General features: G+C 38.5%; 1 protein-coding gene across 2 annotated transcripts in view; it reads left to right on the forward strand.

The window, feature by feature from the left end:
* CCDC171 (coiled-coil domain containing 171) overlaps positions 1-20875 on the forward strand; it is a 235035-nt gene that overhangs the window by 45346 nt on the left and 168814 nt on the right. For both annotated transcript variants that reach the window (XM_073345441.1, XM_073345440.1), the window contains exons 8-10: positions 8798-8890; positions 10113-10273; positions 15952-16090. In XM_073345441.1, the coding sequence (XP_073201542.1) occupies positions 8798-8890; positions 10113-10273; positions 15952-16090 (393 nt within the window). The remainder of the gene's footprint in view (positions 1-8797; positions 8891-10112; positions 10274-15951; positions 16091-20875) is intronic.

The raw sequence follows: 20875 nt of genomic DNA on the forward strand, positions 1-20875 counted from the left end.
TTCAGTGCTCCAAGCAGAGATATCTGCTGGTGCATATCTCATGGCTGGATTGAAACCTAAGTTACAAATGGAAGCAATAGAGCTCAGAAAGAGGGGAAATCAGTCTTGGTTTCCACATATTACTTTAACTAGTCTGTTGCTTCTTCATCTGTATTCAGTGATTCTTCATTTCATAAAAGTTACTGTGATTTTTTTTTCTTCTTCCAGAAAGTGAATTATGGTATCTCTGAATGAATTAAACAAGAGGGACTAGTTTGTTCATAAATGCAAGAGCAATTATTTACTTACAGATCTTTGTAATTTGCAATGATGTTGAAGGAAATGAAAGAAATAAAGAGAAATACCTCATTTTAACGAGCATTTGGCAAGTTGTATATTTGAGGGGAAAAGGCCTGATTATGGCAGTAGCTTTTTAAATTGCTTTTATATAGTGGCTTAAAATGTAAATAAGAGAGAATTTAAACCTATTGCTATAATTTTATGTTTGGAATGCCGTGAGGAACTTTTTTTTTTTTTTTTTTTGGATTGCATGAGTGTTCCTTTAGTGCCCTCTGCTGGGTATGTGGCAAACAGTCATTAGTTTGAATATAGCAAGAATAATCTAACAGACAACTTTGCAATTATTTTTGAAGTTTCAGCTTAAAAACAAAACTTTTTTTTTCCTATTTGTGGTATACATTTTTGCTGTAATGATTCATTTTTCATTTAAATGATAGATTACATGGAATTTAGTGTTTTTTAATCAATTTGTTATATTGCTAAAGACTTTAAGGTCAGAAGGGGCCATCGTGATCATCTCGTCTGATTTCCTGCACATTGCGGGCCAGAGACTCTCACCGATCCATTCCTGAAATAGATCCCTAACCTCTGGCTGAGTTACTGAATAACAGAGAATTCACCACTTACATCAGTTTAAACCCATGCTTCACAGGAAGGTGAAACCCCGACAGGGTCTCTGCCAATCTGACCTGGAGGAAAATTCCTTTTTGACCCCAGATATGGCAGTCAGTTAGACCCTGAGCATGTGGGCAAGACCCACCAGGCAGATACATAGGAAAGAATTTTCTGTAGTAACTTAGAGTCCTCCCCATCTAGCGTCCCCTCTCTGGCCGTTGGGGATTTTTGCTACTGGCAGTCACGGATGGGCCATATGCCATTGTAGGCAGTCCCATCATACCATCCCCTCCATAAACTTACCAAGCTCAGTCTTGAAGCCAGTTAGGTTTTTTGCCCCCACTGCTCCAGAACTTCACTCCTCTGATGGTTAGAAACCTTTGCCTAATTTTGAGCCTAAACCAGTTTATATCCATTTGTTCTTGTGTTCACATTGGCACTTAACTTAAACACCTCATTTCCCTCCCTGGTATTTATCCCTCTGATGAATTTATAGAGAGTAATTGTATCTCTCCTTAGTCTTCTTTTGGTTAGGCTAAACAAACCAAGCTCTTTGAGTCTCCTCTCATAAGGTAGGTTTTCCATTCCTTGGATCATCCTAGTAGCCCTTCTCCACACTCATTCCAGTTTAAATCCATCTTTCTGAAATATCGGAGACCAGAACAGTATTCAGAGGTCTCACCAGTGCCTTGTATAATGGTTCTAACACTTCCCTTTTTCTACTGGAAATACCCCTTCTGATGCATTCTAGGACTGCATTAGTCTTTTTCATGGCCGTATCACAATGACAGTTCATAGCTATCCTGTGATCAACCAATACACCCAGGTCTTTCTCCTCCTCCTCTGTCGTTTCCCACTGATAAATCCCCAGCGTATAGCAAAATTCTTGTTGTTAGTCCCTAAATATATGACTTCACACTATTAAATTTCATCCCATTTCTATTACTCCAGTTTACAAGGTCATCAAGATCTTCTTGTATGATATTCCAGTCCTCCTCTGTATTAACAATACCTCCCAACTTTGTGTCGTCTGCAAATTTTATTAGTGCATTCTCATTTTGTGTGCCAAGGTTCGTAATAAAAACGTTAAATAAGTTTGGTCCCAGGACTGATGCCTGAAGAACTGCACTAGTAATCTCCCTCCAACCTGACAGTTCACCTTTCAGTATGATCTGTGGTAGTTGCCACTTTAACCAGTTCATCCTCCACCTTTCAATTCTCATATTAATCCCCATCTTCTCTAATTTACTAATAATTTCCCATGTGGAATTATATCAAATGCCTTAATGAAATCCAGGTAGATTAGATCTACTCCATTTCCTTTGTCTAAACAATCGGTTATCTTCTCAACGGAGATCAGGTTGGTCAGGCAGAATCTACCTTTTAAAACCATGTTGTATTTTATCCCAGTTACTGTTCACCTCTATGTCCTTAACTACTTTCTCTTTCAAAATTTGTTCCAAGATCTTGCATACAATTGAAGTCAAACTAACAGGCCTGTAGTTTCCTGGATCATTTTTTTCTCTTTCTTAAAAATAGGAAGTATATTAGCAATTCTCCAGTCATAGGATACGACCCTTGAATTTACAGATTCATTAAAAATCCTTGCTATTGGACTTGCAATTTCATGTGTCACTTCCTTTAATATTCTCAGATGGAGATTATCTGGGGCCCTTGATTTAGTCCCATTAAGCTATTTGAGTTTTACTTCCCCCTTGGATGTGGTAATTTCTAAATGGGATTTCAACTATGGGATTTCTAAATGGGATTTCAATAGCCATGTTTTAAACATGATTCTAAAACAGAGGTGCCTCATTCTGTGGAGATGGCCTAATTATATATATTTTTAATTGTAGTTCATGGGCAGGGATGACAAAATGAGATCTTCTACTAAAAACAAAGGAAAGATTGTAGAGGATCAATGATAAAAAATAGCCCTTTATATAGAACTGCATTTTTAGGCCCCTACCCTGAAATGAGTTTTGTGTGGAGGATCTTTGCACCTACCTGGAGTCCTACTGAAGTCAAGTGCGTGAAGTGGCCACCAAAAATTGAAATAGAAAACTTGGCTGATCCTCATTTCTATTCTAAAATTTCTGTATATTTTGAGACACACTGTGATCTCATGCCTGGGATAGGCCACACTGAAAATGTCACACTCAGGGAAGACTGCAAGAAATAGGGAAGACAATCCCCCAAACTGGTGATTTTATTCCGTAATTAGATTCACCAATCCAGTAACAGTATAGCTTCTGCAGTACCACACTGAACCAGAAGCCAAAATCAGTCCCCCTTAGGCATTCCAGCCCTTGGTTCCCATCTAGGCAACCCAATCTAATATAGGTTTCAGAGTATCAGCTGTGTTAGTCTGTATTCGCAAAAAGAAAAGGAGTACTTGTGGATGCACTGAATCCGATGAAGTGAGCCGTAGCTCACGAAAGCTTATGCTCAAATAAATTTGTTAGTCTCTAAGGTGCCCCAAGTCGTCCTTTTCTTTTTGCAATCTAATATAGTGATAGGTTATTGAAAATCTATTTCACCATATGTGAGGTTCTTTCTAATCCCAAGGGATCAGACACATTTCCACAGGTCAATATATATTTCAGATCTTACCCAAATATCACAGTCAGCCAATCCCCCCATAAACTAACTAAAGATTTATTAATAAAAGAAGAGAGTTATAAATGGTTAAGGAATCATATACATACAAGTGATTTGCAAAGTGCTTATATCAGGTTTGTAGGAGTGATGGAATAAACTGTTAGTTTGGAAAAGTCTCTGTGGAATCACCCAAACTCCATGTTTAAAGCTTCCTTGTTAGAAATCTGGTCCAGAGCAATGAAGCAGAAAATGAAGACAAAATGGAGATGTTTCAGGTGCCTTCTTATATCCTCTGCCATGTGCATGGAAATTTACTGTCCCAAACAAAGCCCACAGCCCATGTCCATTGACAGATACTGTCCCAAGATGGAATCCAGGGTCACATGAGTATGGAAAATTACTGGGAGAAGATGTGACCTGAGACTCCATGTCCTCATCATATGTCCTTACACCCTTTGCTGACTATTAGGGGCAGCCACTGGTACCTGGCTGTCTGAGGCATCCTCAGGAAGGGCTATCTGGACCAATGGGCCATAGAATCATAGAATATCAGGGTTGGAAGGGACCCCAGAAGGTCATCTAGTCCAACCCCCTGCTCGAAGCAGGACCAATTCCCAGTTAAATCATCCCAGCCAGGGCTTTGTCAAGCCTGACCTTAAAAACCTCTAAGGAAGGAGATTCTACCACCTCCCTAGGTAACGCATTCCAGTGTTTCACCACCCTCTTAGTGAAAAAGTTTTTCCTAATATCCAATCTAAACCTCCCCCACTGCAACTTGAGACCATTACTCCTCGTTCTGTCATCTGCTACCATTGAGAACAGTCTAGAGCCATCCTCTTTGGAACCCCCTTTCAGGTAGTTGAAAGCAGCTATCAAATCCCCCCTCATTCTTCTCTTCTGCAGGCTAAACAATCCCAGCTCCCTCAGCCTCTCCTCATAACTCATGTGTTCCAGTCCCCTAATCATTTTTGTTGCCCTTCAATTTATCCACATCCTTCTTGAAGTGTGGGGCCCAAAACTGGACACAGTACTCCAGATGAGGCCTCACCAATGTCGAATAGAGGGGAATATATTATGGGACCATTATGCGAGCTGAGTGTCTTTGATGGGCCATCAACACATAGCTGTCTAGCCTTGATGTAAATCCTGTCTCCAGGGTGCCGCTCAGGAATACATCATATGTGTAAGGTACAAGTACATAGCCAATATTCATAACTTCAGTACAAAGATGATACATGCATATAAACCAGATAAACATACTTAGCAAATCATAAATTTTCCATTGACACCTTACATGACAGACTTTGTACAAGATTCGTTGTAATTGTGGTATCAATAATGATACAAATAGTGATTCTTATACATAGCATCACACACACATTAGGCAAATTAATTACACCAGGGATCTATTTGGCCCAGAAAGATTTTCTGGAATTGTTGTGCCTTTTGTTGCTGTTTCGCCTTAGCAGTGTTTGGTCCGGAAAGGAGATTTCTTGGGAAATAAACAGCAGTCTGTGTATAAAGTCTTGTGATGTGTACAGGTGCTAAAAAACTGGGTGGGAATACTGTTTAACAAACAGTCGTGGTGGGAAATGTGTATTTACTCTTCTTGTATGAGAAACAGAATTGTCAGTTCATAAATTTCGGGATATTTGTTTTTTTTACAATAAAGTATGGTGAATCCCCAATATTTCATGTGTTGGAGGCTGCCAAATCATAGTTAGCTGAAGCCCAGGGTCTCTTATAAGGTTAAAAAAGTGTCTCATGACTTGGCCATTAGATGCTGAGACTCCTCAAGGAGTATGGGCCGTTAATGGAAATACCCCTCCAGCTTTCATGATTTTTTTTTTTTTTTAAATCTGGTCTAATTACATTGACTTTTATGTATCCTATCAAATGGATTATCATGCATTGGCTTGGCAGGCTTGATACCCTGTGGGGATCCTGAAGCAAGCTTTCACAGTGGTGCCTTGCAACCCTCATCTTGTCTTTCTAGAAGCCCTATATCATCAAGTGAGATAAGTTACTGAAGTTCCCATGTTGTCCTTCACTAGTGATTCATTGTGAATCAAAGTGCAGTATGACACTCAGCAACTGTCGCTGCATACTGAAGCCTCAATGAACTTGTTTAAACAAGAGGTTTACCACTCCACTGGTAGAAGGGTTGTTTTTTTGTAGGATGGGTTTGATTTAAATCAATTTGATTTAAATCATGATTTAAATCAATTTGATTTAAATCATGATTTAAATCAATAGTCAGGAAGTCTCAATTTAATCATGGTTTTCTACATAAAAGTGCTTTCTTGTTGGTTGGTATAACCTCAATACGTATTCTTCACAACTCAGAGATGATGTAGGTTTCATTTTTAGAAGGTACACATTATACATTTTTAAAGAGTGATTTATTTTGAAAAAATTTCAAATTAGTTTTACAGCTATACCAGAAAATGAATGAATGGTTATTTCATTTACCAAAGGTAATTGAAGCAGATATTTAGAAGTCACTGGGAGGTGAACTATCTCCAATTCAACAGGTTAATCAGTAATATTTGGGGGATTTTCTTGCCATCCTCTGTTAGGAGGAGAACATCACCAGACAGACATTTAAATTGTTTTATTTAACTAAAACAACAATGTTAAGTATTCTGGACTTTTTTCTTCAACAGCAAACATATAGTAATATTTTAACAAAACAAGCATGTGTCCCTTGCTTCTCACATTTATCTCCAGACTTCTTCTCCTTGTCCAGATCTATTCCAGCCGCAACAATCTTTTATTAATTGAACATTTTGAAACTTTGCACTTTTAGAGAGAGGTAAGGGATTGACTCTGTGAACACATATTTGCAGAGGGACAATAGAGTTGAGGTCTGTTATTTCTCACCTCTATTATTTAAAAAAAATAGATTTGCTGTTAACAAGCATGTTACCTCTGGAGAGACAAATCCACAGTCTGAGAACTGCCAAACTAAGCATCTCTCATAAATATCAGGGTTGGAAGGGACCTCAGGAGGTCATCTAGTCCAACCCCCTGCTCAAAGCAGGACCAATCCCCAATTTTTGCCCCAGATCCCTAAATAGCCCCCTCAAGGATTGAACTCACAACCGTGGTTTTAGCAGGCCAATGCCCAAACCACTGAGCTATCCCTCCCCCCATGGTATCTTCTAGACTGAGCACAGAGTCCCACTGGGTAGATAGAAAGATTAACCTAAATAATCTATACAAAGCCTGTGGAACCCCATAAGATTGGATCCCTAATCCATGAACTATTGGAACTCATTTACAAAACTTTTTTCTTAAACATTACATGAATATATTGTCTCGTACTATAGAATTAGAATTTATAATCCCTATTCCATGATGAGAGATCGTTGTGCTATAATATATATTAATTAAAACTATCTTAAACTACATTTTTTCCTCAAAAAGCATTTTATCAAAAATATTAGATTTAAATTTTAAATATATATATATATATATATTTTTAAATCTTTGATTTTTATCCACTCTGCTAGGCACCAACTTCAGAACTTTGTCTCTCTGGTTTTCTGTGTCCTCCAAGGAATCAATAATACACAAATATGAAGTAGTCAAAAAAATTTCACTTGCTCCGAGGGGCTTCTGTAAAATACTAATTAATTTTTCAATTTCTTCTGACAATCCTAAATATTCTGAATCCAGAAAAAGCCAAAAATATTTGCTATTTTGTCTTATCTTTCCAAAATCACTAACAGTGAATACTTCCTGTGTGACTTCCTGTCTGGTTAGATTAAAACCTAGTCCTCCAACATTCTCTTTCTTCTCTTGATTCCACTAGGTGTGAAGAAGGAAATTTGAGACCAGCTAGTGGTAGAAGGAGTTTTTGACAGTTGTGCTGAACTTGAGGCCACAAAATAGTTGTAGGATTTGTTCCTTCACTGGACTCAATCATCCATCCAAGTGAAAGACCCCAATAGTGGTAGAAAACAATATACTTAAATTTGCAAATCAGTTTCCATTATACCAAGTCTTCAGTCATTTATTTTCTAAAATATTAATCTATTCAGCTGAATTTCTTCAAGCTTGGTCTCTGCCTGAATGTCAATGATTATTTCATTTTGTTTTTATTTAATGATGATGATTTTGAGAGAGAATTCTTCAGGTTTTTTTTCTTCTTTATTTTTATATGTGTCTTTTTTGAGTCACACAAAGGTTACAAGTATATGTAAAATACACATTGCCTCTTCCTCCCGGGTATGTATGTATGTTCCTTTTCAAGGTCAATTTCCCCACCCCCCTCGGAACAAGCTACATAAATTTGCAAGTAGATGGACATAGTTCATAATGAGTTGTAAGTGCCTTGATACATATAGGGGGGAAATTGATTAGAAATAAAGTTGTGAACGTTTGCAAATGTACTCAGGCACAAGTGCAATAGAAAATCCCATGAACACTTGAACTATAATATTCACCATAGATGTACTGCACATGTGTGCACAGGTTCAATTGCGAAGTGAGACAGCTAATTCCAGTAGCTTTAAACCAGCCAGGATATTTATTAAAGAGGTTATCCACTTCCTGTTCTCCCCACTAAAGCCTAGGAGAATGATCATAGGACAAGGACCCAAGCCTTAATAATACTTTACAATTAGATAGGACTTTAGAAATATTATATAGGTTTCGTAACATCCTGAGGCAAAGAAGTTATGTGACTCAGTAATCACATAGCAGTTTATTTAGAGCCTCTTGATTAGAACCGAAGTCTGTCTGCGGACCCAGACATTAACTGTAGTCCCTCCCAAACAAATCATAGTGCCTTAACTATCTCATTACTGAAATGAAGATTGTGCATTCTATACTGCAATTCTCTGTCAGGATGTATGATTCTGGACTGTATTATATTGTGTTCAATTGGCAATTTCTTAGTAGTACAGAATGTTGAGCTTTCAGTCTTATCTGCTCATTATTTGACTTCTGAGTGCCTCATTTCTCAATATTAATATTGCATTAATAGATTTTTTTTTATGGAACATGGTAATTAAATAGAAAAATAATTGATCAGTACTGGGTTTTTTAGTTGTTTTTGGTGAATTTAGCTAAATTCCATTCTTTTGATATGTGTATATATTTTTTTAAAATAACCATGTAGCAGGGATAAAAACCAAAATAGCCTAGCAACAGCAGGGAGTGTGGATTCCTAGTCATCTGAACTAGTATAATAAAATAGTGTTATCCTACACCTTGAAAATCCTTTTGAAAAATCATAGTCCTATTTAAGTTAATATCTTTCTTTTGGGAATGTAAATATTTTTCATATTTTTAGGCAGCTACTGTGAGAGTGAAGAAATTGGAAGAAAATATTGAGGCAGAGAGAGCAGCTCATCTGGAATCCAAATTTAATTCTGAAATTATCCAGGTAAACCAGTGTCAAATATTTGTGGAATTTCCACAGTATATGATGGACCAGCTAGTAGAACTGTAAGACCCCAATCCTGAAAAGATTTATGCCTGTGTTTAAATTTATATATGTGAGTAGTCCCAATTCAGTAGGATTATGCACGCTGGCAGCCTGTGGAGAAGTTTTTGCAGAAACAGGGCCTAAACGCATACTAGTTATTGCATGACTGTAGGGGAAATTTTTTTAAATTTTAAAAATTGTGGCAAAACTGTCAAAAGGAAATGTCCTACTGTTAAAACATTCCTTTACTGTTAAAATACCCAATAATTATACTTTTGCCAGGATTGCTGATGGAACTGAATGGAGATTTAAAGTACATATGTAACTGTTTCATGGGAGCAACAAACTATGTAACTTAGTCGGTAGTTCTCTTTGAAACTACTGTTTTAAATATGATTTTCAGTGAACAGATTTTAACTTAAAACAAGATGATAGTACAGTATTGGCAGATAACAAACGTGACTGTGTCAGCTTGCTCTAGATGGTCTTTCAAATAAAGTGTTAATCACAGTTTACTTTAAAGAACAAACAAGAAAACTTAAGGTGCTGAAATCATTTTCAAAATTTATGCTTTTCATTATTTGTGCTCTTTTTGCATTCGGACTAACTAGTGTCATTTTGTAGCCCATTATATTTTCTGGTTCTTGTGCTCACTAGTTCTCACTGCAAACACTTTTCTAAATGACCATTATACTAATACAAAAAAGAATAAAGAAAAATATATTTAATTTTCCTCCTTTACGTAATATAACTGAATTGGGAGGGCAAATTTCTTTGGTGTTAGAGGATCTGTTTTACAAACAGAAGACTGGTAAGCTTTTCTGTTAGTAGTCAATGTACATGGAGTTGTCACATTTCTGCTCTCCATTGTATGCAACTCTAACCTTCACCATTAATTCTATGCTTTAATGGGACAAAAAATAGAAAATCTCTGAGAAAACTTACCAGTGTACTTAAATTAATTAATAAAAATCTAAATTCCACCAAAGTATAGTAGTCTGAGTAAAAGCATCTTATATCTTTTTTTTATTTTTCTCTGCTCTTTATAGTGTGTATTCATATCCCTTTGTGCGCTCAGTGCTCCCTCACTCTCACACAGACACAGCAAAAGAGAACACTACTGAAGATTAATGATAAGCTTTCCCTAACTTGCTTTAATTGCTTTCTTATCATTTGATAGTTAAGGATTCGAGACCTTGAAGGAGCTTTGCAGGTAGAAAAAGCCAGCCAAGCAGAAGCTCTTTCTGATTTGGAAATGATCAAGAAAGAGTTCAAAGAGGTGGAAAATGCATATGAGAGAGAGAAACATAATGCCCAAGAGAGCTTGGAAAAACTCAATATGTAAGTTTATTTATCTACTAAATGTATTGTAAGCCAGCAGTAACAGCATTTGTAGTATTATAATTACATCCTTCTTAGGTTGCAGTTACTAGAAGATGACATGATCACACACACTTGAACAGGCCTGACATTCCATCAGTGCTGGTACATATACACACTGTGGGAAGATAGAGAAATGTAACCTATTTTATATGGATCATATGCAAAACATTCATACTGGGATGCTTGCTAGCAGCGTTGCATGTGACAACATTTTTTTTTCTTCTTAGCAAGTTAATATGGATTTATTTTTGTTAAGGGAAACTCTTAATTTACAGATTTTCAGAGAAGCTGCAGATTATTCAGGATGAGGAATGCCTCTTAGCTTTCGTATGCAGTGTTATAGCCGTGTTGATTCCAGGATATTAGAGAGACTAGGTGGGTGAGGTAATATCTTTTATTGGAACAGCTTCTGTTTGGGTGAGAGAGAAGCTGTTGAGCTTACATGGAGCTCAGATCTGGGAAAATTGAAGCAGGTTTTCTAAGGGTATTTGGGTGGCTCATTCCATGATGCAATCTGCTTCTCTCACGGAGTGTTCTTGTTTGGTAAAAGTGGTTTTGAGTGAGTTAAGGTGTATATCCCAGAGCATATTCTGTGGTATCTGAGTGCCTGGCTGTAGATAAGAGATTTTTTTGGTGTGTTCGGGGTGATTATTGGTTCTGCAAAAATAGGCGCCTCTCCCTCAGGCCCCAGCCCAGCCCGGATCTGCCGCGGCTCTCTTCTCTTCCTTTATGAGAGAACACATTTATATACATATGTCACTGCTTTAGTCAAAGCTTATGTTAATTAGTTTATCTGTCAGTGCTACTTTGCTCTTACTCTCCCCATTAATTTATCCTTGTACGTGGTATCAAATCTGTGAATCCAACTCTTAGATTATTTCATTCAAGATCTTGGAATCAACCAAGAAAGTGATTTTAAGGCTGGAGATTGGTGGGGCTACATGGCAGAGACTTTAGGCTCTTAAAGTTTTAACTTGAATAATTCATCTTCCAGTCCTCCTCCCTTTTGGTACCTAGAACACTGTAGAATCCACTGAAGTCCACTAAACTTAGTAAACCAATTATCTCTTATTCTTTTAGCTGTCCTAATATGACTGTTAAAGGAAAATATTTTACTGCTTTAGTAAAATTTCCAGAGGCTTTCTCTTTCCACTATCCTTTCCTTAAGTATGTTTTACTTCCTCCAGGAAATATTTACTCTTTCAATACAGTTTTCCTAGCAGCTTTGTCCTGTTCTCTTTTCTTTAAAATGTCATACTCTTCTAGTACACACTTCCCCCCCCCAGCTGTTTTCAAACTGCACAAATATTGTGTTTTGATCAGAGGTTCTTAAGCTGTGATCTATGGAACGCTTGCAGGTGTTCACATACATCTTGTTGTTCACATACATCTTGTTCCTTTTCCATGCTTTCATTTGCTAAATCTTATGAAAAGATATCTAAAAATACATACATATTTTTTTCATTTAAGAAATGGCTGTAATTGCAACAGGGATCTTATGTAATTATCGATGTGTAGGGAGGTGGTTCATGCAACTGTCTCATGAAGCTCCTTTCTCCCATTCACAGCCTTTTTATATAAACGTGGTCCCCACCATGAAAGTTTGTGGTTTTTTGTGGTAATCAGTAGGTCCGGATTTATCAAAAGGGAATGTTTAGAAAGCAAAGTAGTACCCTTGCATTAGAATGCTCTTTAATTATCCCATAAGAGTCTAATTTGTTTCTATCAGGTTTGCCCACTGACTGTGGTCATCTGTTTTGTTTTGTTTTTTTCCCCTCTCCATGCTACAATTCTTCTGTTTTTTGGTTTGTCCTCTCCACCATTGCATTTTACATCAGAAGTCTATTGAGACCAAGCAAACATCCAAAAGTAAAACAAAATGCTTTCCTCTGGAATGTTTCCTAATCTTGGACTCTGGCAAGACTTCAGAAGGGGATGAGATGGTAGAAAAAGGACTCTGTAACCCTGGCTTCCTCAGCATGCTTCCCTGCAAAGAGAAGGAAAAAGAGAAGGCCAGTATCTGATCTAGGTCATTTGAAAGAGGTCCCATCCGATATTTGATATACCTCTGTTTTTTCTCTTCACATTTAGTGTTCCAAACTGTCAGATCTCTTGCGTTAAAACAGGATGCAAAAAAAAAAAAAATATATGGTAAAGCAAGGTCCATTACTAATCTGGAAGCAAAAGTTGGATGATGGAAAAATTTCACAGGCGCTTTTATTTTTTAAACGAAAAAGAGGTTAAGATCGCCTAAATTATTCCACATATAAAATTGAGTGGTGAGAATAAAACAAGAAGTGGCTTGGATTCAGTACTATTTGACTTTCCATTACTTTTGTTTTATTAAAATAACTCTAAGTTCTGCCTTGGCTGTTATTGTTAGTAGGGACATGCCACTTGCAAAGTGCTGTGCACACTCAACTCCTGTTGTCTTTAGTGGGACCTGAGGCATCTCAGAGCCTTGCAAGATCAGACCATATACGTGTATGTTAATAGTTTTTTGTGGACATAGTACATTAGCATTATTTGATTGTATATGAATATGGAAAGTTGATTACAGTGATTACAGCATGGGGCTTGACATTCAAAGACTGGGTTTTATTGACTTTCTCCGTGGCCTTGGGCAGTCACTTAACTTGTCTGTGCCTCTATTTACACCTTTATGAAATGGAAATAGCACATACCAATGTAACAGTGATGTTGAGTCTTAATGTTTTAGTTGATTTGATATTTGAATGTGCTCTGGCAACAAAAATTATAATAACGATTTAAGAATAAAAATTAAACCGTATAGAATTAGATCATGTTTTCACAATTGTTTGAACATCTGTTTGAAATTTTGCAAATTGTTCAAACTGTACAACACACAATTTAGATTAGCACACAACTAGAGTTAATATATACTATATAAGTAGTTTGGGTGCTACTGTTTAATAATGGTTAAAACCGGCAAGACTTCATTCAGTCTTGAAGCAACTTCAGAGCTAATGGAAGTGGTGAATTTTTTGTTTGTTAAATGCAATCTACTCCACACCAAGGCCAAACTTATTTTTAAATTTATAATTTACGCTAAATCATAATTCAAAATGTTGACAAAAATTAAAAATAATTCATAACCATGTTTTAGCTAATAAGTCTTTCAAAATATCTCTAGAAAAAACAGACTTACAAAATCTCAGTGTCTGTTGTATTGTAATTGTTCATATTAGCATAAGAATAATTAAATTAATATTAAATTGCATTCAACTGTCTCAGATCTAATAATCTGTTGGATCAATATCAGAATCACTATCTGGATTAAGAGACATGCTTTTCTTTGAATTGAAAAATAAAGGTTTTTACATAACCATAACAAAAGTATAATATTTTTTGGTCTTAAACCTAAGCTTGGAAAGAGAAGAGAAAAACAGGAAAAAATGAATAGCCAATTTTGCCTTAGGGAGCAGCAATTGTTTATGTCTAGAATTACTTTTAGAAATATTTGGAAATATATTTTGAGTATGGCAACTTATTTTGATAAACTAACACTGGATTGTGAGAGGACATAACTGTTAGATACGGTACCACTAGAATTTGAGATATTGATTTATAGATTTAAGTACTAAACCTTTATTAATTATATGTTTAAATTTTTAAAAACAAAACAAAACCAAACAAACCTACTGGGAGGATTGAAAAATTAGAAAACCAAAATAAAATAGCCAGATACAAATGGCAGACCCATTTTATAGCTTAATTAACATGCTTGGTTAGTACATTAGACATGGAGAAAGGATTATCAACTCTGGCATCAGAACTTAACAGTAGCGTTCTACTGTTTCCCCTCAATTGTTGATCTGGGCGATTTTATTAGCTGGTGTATCAACACGACTTTTGCCAATTGAGTATTTTACAAACAAAAACAGCCCTCCCTCGGGTTGGGAAGGTGAGTTCTTCCTCCAGAGAACCCAAACACTCTCCAGAGAAGTGCCAGTTTACAGTCAAACAGACAAACTGAAAGTCTTGTAATAAAGTTTTAAAAGAAACAGAAACAGACCCTCACCAGAGTTCCTTCCTCCCAACTATTCCTGAGTTTTCAGACTCTCCCCAAATATGTGGTGATTAAAGTCTAAAGCAAACAAGTAGAGTTCTCCCTGACTCAGAGGGGCTGTTAGCATCTTCAACCTCCCTCTGACAAGGGAGAAGATGACTGCTACTATCTTGCCACCCCCTTTCCCATTATGCTTTGCTGTGGAGGCCTACAAATCTTGTCATCCTCTGGCACTTGGAACTGCATTTCCCAGGATTCCCTCTGACCAAAAGTGCAGAGAGCCCTGACTCTCTCACACTTCAAGGCTGTGGTCCTCTGCCTTAGACCGATTCAACAGTCTGTGTTCTCTCCCAAGCCACAAACTGCCACCATGGAACAACTTCCCTTCTCTCAGTGATGATTTCCCTTGTCCCACAAGTCTGTCTTGGATGGCTCATAAAGCATAAACATTCTTTACAGCAAATAGACAAACAAATAAATTCGAGGGAAGATCCCACTGTTAAAATTCTAAAAGCAAGGAATAGGATGGGATTTTTCACTCTGAGCTCTTGGACATAGTTTCCAGATACAGTGAGTAATGAGGGTAATAATGTCCCTAGCATTTAGAGTTAAACCATTGTTTAGATGATTGTTTGAACAACTTTTTGGCATTAAAATCCTGTGCCACACAATTTAGAATAGAACATAACCAGATTTCATATTGACACTGTGGGTGCTACTAAAAAGAAAAGGAGTACTTGTGATACCTTAGAGACTAACAAATTTATTTGAGCATAAGCTTTCGAGAGCTACAGCTCACTTCAGCGGATGCATGTAGTGGAAAATACAGTGGGGAAATTTTATATACACAGAGAACATGAAACAATGGGTGTTACCATACACACTATAACAAGAGTGATCAGGTAAGGTGAGCTATTACCAGCAGGAGAGAGGTGGTGGTGGTGGGGGAAACGGGACCTTTTGTAGTGATAATCAAGGTGGGCCATTTCTAGCAGTTGACAAGAACGTCTGAGGAACGGGGGGGCGAGGGGGGAATAGTTTTACTTTGTGTAATGACACATCCACTCCCAGTCTTTATTCAAGCCTAAGTTAATTGTATCCAGTTTGCAAACTAATTCCAATGCAGCAGTCTCTCGTTGGAGTCTGTTTTTGGAGTTTTTTTGTTGAAGAATCGCCACTTTTACGTCTGTAATCGAGTGACCAAAGAGATTGAAGTGTGGGTGCTACTGTTACGTTTTAATTCAAAGCTTGTTAGGCAAGACTTGCCTGGAGAGTGAATAAGAGTCAATTTCTGAGGTAATTGAACTGTGGTGAATTTTGTTCATTAAATGTAATCTAGAGGCCACATCAAGACCACTAAACCTATTTTACTTATGACTGCAGGCATAGTACAAACACCTGGTTATCTTAAGGGGAGGTACTATTTCTTTAAAGCCTTTCATTTAAGGAGTGGATTTTTTTTATGAAAAAAAGTAAAGGCAAGTTTTAAAGCCTTATGGCATGAAAACACGATATATAGTACATCTGTCAATTGTACTTAAAAGTATATAATGTTGGTTGACAAAAGTATATTTGAAAAACTTGTTCTAACACTGAAACTTTTCAGATTCGAAAGAGAGTATTTTTCCACAAACAAGCAACTAAATGAAGAGATCGAGGAAAAGAAGAAAGTAATTACAGACCTCTCTGAGAGACTCCAGGATAATGAAAAAAGTTGCAGAGAATTACAGGAGGAACTTGCAAAGGTAAGAGAGAAGCCCTGTGGCACTTGCTTTATTGGGCTAGTAGATGACATTATATATTTTACTATATAAAAAGCTGAAGAATGTTATGAAAATGATTTGATTGCACTGTAGGTCTAATCTAAGGGTATGTCTACATTTAAACTGCTACAGAGGCACAGCTGCAATGGTGCAGCTGCCTGGCTATAGCACTTCACTGTGGGTGCTACCTACACCTACAGGAGGGATTCCCCCATCAGCATAGTTAATCCACCTTCCCCAGAGGTAGGTCAACAGAAGAACTCTTCCATCATCCTAGTGCTGTCAAGAGCAGAAGTTAGGTTGACATAGCTATGTGTCTCAGGAGAGTGGATTTTTCACACCCTAAGAGATGTAGGTATGCCGATTGTAAGTTCCCCAGTATAGACCAGCTCTAAAGCTCTGCCACGGGTCTTGCTAATGTGGCTTTGGGCAAGTTACTTCACCTCTGTGCCTTAAGCTATGTCTACACTACACATAGTCATGAAGGCATAGTCCCCCAAGTGTACATATAGGCTGACAGAAGGAGTTTTTCTGCTGGTATAGGAACATCACCTTCCCAAATGAGGTTAGCTATGCTCTTTACTCCTGGGGAAATTCTGAACCCTGCAGGGGGGGCGCAGAATTCATACCTTCTGCAGATTTCTTGGCTCAGATTTCTTTTTGCAGAAAAATGGGGGAGCAAAGAAATCTGTGGGGAACACACGCCTCTTCCGCGGCAGCCCAGGCAAGTCTGCTGGGAGCAGCTGGCAGCAGAGAGCAGATCACTGTGGGGAGGGGAAGGGAGGAGAGAGGCTAGGTGTGTGTGCACGCATCTGTGAAGACCTTAAGGGGCCAGGGTTGGGTGCCTGCCTGCATAAGAAGGAGTGAGAGAGACTCACTCAGTCCTTCTCCTTGCTGTTGCTGCATCCTGGGCTTGGAGGCATAGGGCTGTGTGAAGCAGGCTCTGTACCTGAGGCACAGCAGAAATGTAACAACTAAGCAGGCAGGCTGCTCATGTACCCATTGTTAGTTAATTGTTCCCATTCTTAGTCAATTAAGGCTCCTTTACCTTGCCAGTGTGTTGTAAAAGAGCCTTATTGTAAATGACAGTAATGGAATCCTCAGCTAATAAGGTCTATGTGCTTTCTCCCTTTTTTCCCCTGTGCCAGGGAGGCACAATGGGCTTAGATTACAGCTGAGGAACTGTTTTACTTATTCATTGTAAAAAAAAAAAAAAAAAATGCAGGACAATGATTAGCAAAACTGTATGACTTTCATGTGTGAAAGTCTGAGCAATTTAAAGTGACAGTCTACTTTACAAAAAGAAAAGGAGTACTTGTGGCACCCTAGAGCCTAACAAATTTATTTGAGCATAAGCTTTCATGAGCTGCAGCTCACTTCATCGGATGCGTGTAATGGAAAATACAGTGGGGAAATTTTATATACACAGAGAACATGAAACAATGGGTGTTACCATACACACTGTAACAAGAGTGATCAGGTAAGATGAACTATTACCAGCAGGAGAGCTGGCGGCGGGGGTGGGGCGGGACCTTTTATAGTGATAATCAAGGTAGTCCATTTCCAGCCGTTGACAAGAACGTCTGAGGAACAGGAGTGGTGGGGGGAAGGGAATAAACATGAGGATATAGTTTTACTTTGTGTAATGACACATCCACTCCCAGTCTTTATTCAAGCCCAAGTTCATTGTATCCAGTTTGCAAATTAATTCCAATTCAGCAGTCTCTCGTTGGAGTCTGTTTTTGAAGTTATTTTGTTGAAGAATTGCCACTTTTAGGTCTGTAATCAAGTGACCAGAGAGATTGAAGTGTTCTCCGACTGGTTTTTGAATGTTATAATTCTTGACGTCTGATTTGTGTCATTTATTCTTTTACGTAGAGACTGTCCAGTTTGGCCAATGTACATGGCAGAGGGGCATTGATAGATGTGCGTGTGAACGAGTCTCTGATAGTGTGGCTGATGTGATTAGGCCCTATGATGGTGTCCCCTGAATAGATATGTGGACACAGTTGGCAACGGGCTTTCTTGCAGGGGTAGGTTCCTGGGTTAGTGGTTCTGTTGTGTGGTGTGTGTGGTTGCTGGTGAGTATTTGCTTCAGGTTGGGGGGCTGTCTGTAAGCAAGGACTGGCCTGTCTCCCAAGATCTGTGAGAGTGATGGGTCGTCCTTCAGGATAGATTGTAGATCCTTGAAGATGCGTTGGAGAGGTTTTAGTTGGGGGCTGAAGGTGATGGCTATTGGCGTTCTGTTATTTTCTTTGTTGGGCCTGTCCTGCAGTAGGTAACTTCTGGGTACTCTTCTGGCTCTGTCAATCTGTTTCTGCACTTCAGCAGGTGGGTATTATAGTTGTAAGAACGCTTGATAGAGATCTTGTAGGTGTTTGTCTCTGTCTGAGGGGTTGGAGCAAATGAAGTTGTATCGCAGAGCTTGACTGTAGACAATGGATTGTGTGGTGTGGTCTGGATGAAAGCTGGAGGCATGTAGGTAAGCATAGCGGTCAGTAGGTTTCCGGTATAGGGTGGTGTTTATGTGACCATCGCTTATTAGCACCGTAGTGTCCAGGAAGTGGATCTCTTGTGTGGACTGGTCCAGGCAAATACTTACCAGCAACCACACACCACACAACAAAAACACTAACCCAGGAACCTATCCCTGCAACAAAGCCCGTTGCCAACTGTGTCCACATATCTATTCAGGGGACACCATCATAGGGCCTAATCACATCAGCCACACTGTCAGAGGCTCGTTCGCCTGCACATCTACCAATGTGATCATGTGCCAGCAATACCCCTCTGCCATGTACATTGGCCAAACTGGACAGTCTCTACGTAAAAGAATAAATAGACACAAATCAGAAGTCTAGAATTATAACATTCAAAAACCAGTCGGAGAACACTTCAGTCTCTTTGGTCATTCGATTACAGACCTAAAAGTGGCAATTCTTCAACAAAAAAACTTCCAACGAGAGACTGCTGAATTGGAATTAATTTGCAAACTGGATATAATTAACTTAGGCTTGAATAAAAACTGGGAGTGGATGTGTCATTACACACAGTAAAACTATATCCTCATGTTTATCCCCCCCACCCTACTGTTCCTCAGACGTTCTTGTCAGCTGCTGGAAATGACCCACCTTGATTATCACTATAAAAGGTCCCGCCCCCCACCACTCTCCTCCTGGTAATAGCTCACCTTACCTGATCACTCTTGTTACAGTGTGTATGGTAACACCCATTGTTTCATGTTCTCTGTGTATATAAAATCTCCTCACTGTATTTTCCACTACATGCATCCGCTGAAGTGAGCTGTAGCTCACGAAAGCTTATGCTCAGATAAATTTGTTAGTCTCTAAGGTGCCACAAGTACTCCTTTTCTTTTTGCGGATACAGACTAACACGGCTGCTACTCTGAAACCAGTCTACTTTACAGAACACCAAACACCAAAATAAAAGTAATGTAATTTAAATGAAAATCCAGGATTATAACTGGAATGCAGGGCCTTGATTACCAAGTATTTGTAACTTAACTTTCATGTGTTTAGGAAATGCTGAACAGTTATTGTGATTTATTTTTTCCTGTATGGTAGTTTAAATATATTACCAAAAATGAAAGTGATATGATTATATTGCATTATATTGACAAATAAAATATGCAGAATTTTGGATTTTGGGGCATGGAATTCCCCCAGGAGTAACTGTTCAGTCAGTATGGTTGTCTCTACACTGAGGGTTTTGTGAGCATAGCTGTGTTCTCAGGGGTATGGTTTTTTAGCTATGCTGGTATACATTTTAAGTGTAGACCAGACCGTAGTTCTCTCCTCTGTAAAATGGGGATAAACAGCTCTAACTCACAGGGTGTGATAGAGAAATCCATTTTGAAAATGTATCTTAGTTTCATTATAAATGTTCAGTTTTTAAATAATTCTTTTGTTAGTAAGTGTTAGCTGTTACAATAACCTCCCCTTCCTCCTCCCCTTCTTTTTTTAAACAGATCTTGTTAGTTATGAGTTGTAAGTGGCATGTCATAAAGATTGTAGGGAGAAAGGAGGAGAATTTGTATGCTGTTAAGAATTCTGCTTACGATGTATTTTCAGTGTCCAATTCAATTACCTCACTCATAGGCGCCGACTTGGTGGGTGCTCCCGGGGCTGGAGCACCCATGGCGAAAAATCGGTGGGTGCTCTGCACCCATCGGCAGCCGAGCTCCCCACCTCTGCTCCACCTCCTTCCCTGAGCGTGCTGCATCCCCGCTTCTCCTCCTAGCTCCCAGCACTTGCCGCCACAAAACAGTTGTTTCGCGGCAGCAAGTGCTGGGAGGAACTGGGGAGGAGTGGGAATGCGGCACACTAGTCAGTGAGCTACAGTAAGTATCTGCATCAGAAGGATCAGCACGCCTGTTGCAGTCAAGAAAAGAAACTTTAATTACTTTCCTCACCCCAGCTTTTATGCTCATGTCTTTTCGAGCATAAAGTCATAGAACAGGACTTCCACCACTCATGCAAATCTTTGGATTTCTTGCATTGCTCTCTTGGCTGCTCATTCCAATTTTTAATACTTTACTTCTGTTGTTACTTCTCCTTTGTCTTTCTCCCACTTGTCTCAAAACTGTATTTGTTAGCCACTGCAGGTACAACTGCAAGAGCTCATAAGGGGACAGGAGCTCATCATTTCACTGTTATCAAACCCCAGCAAACAAACTGGTCACAAGTGTTTTTTGTTTGTTTGTTTGTTTGTTTTTTAAATAAACCAAATGGTTGATGATCCCTGGGT

The sequence above is a fragment of the Lepidochelys kempii genome, chromosome 5, assembly GCF_965140265.1.
Source record: "Lepidochelys kempii isolate rLepKem1 chromosome 5, rLepKem1.hap2, whole genome shotgun sequence".
Lineage (NCBI taxonomy): Eukaryota > Metazoa > Chordata > Testudines > Cheloniidae > Lepidochelys > Lepidochelys kempii.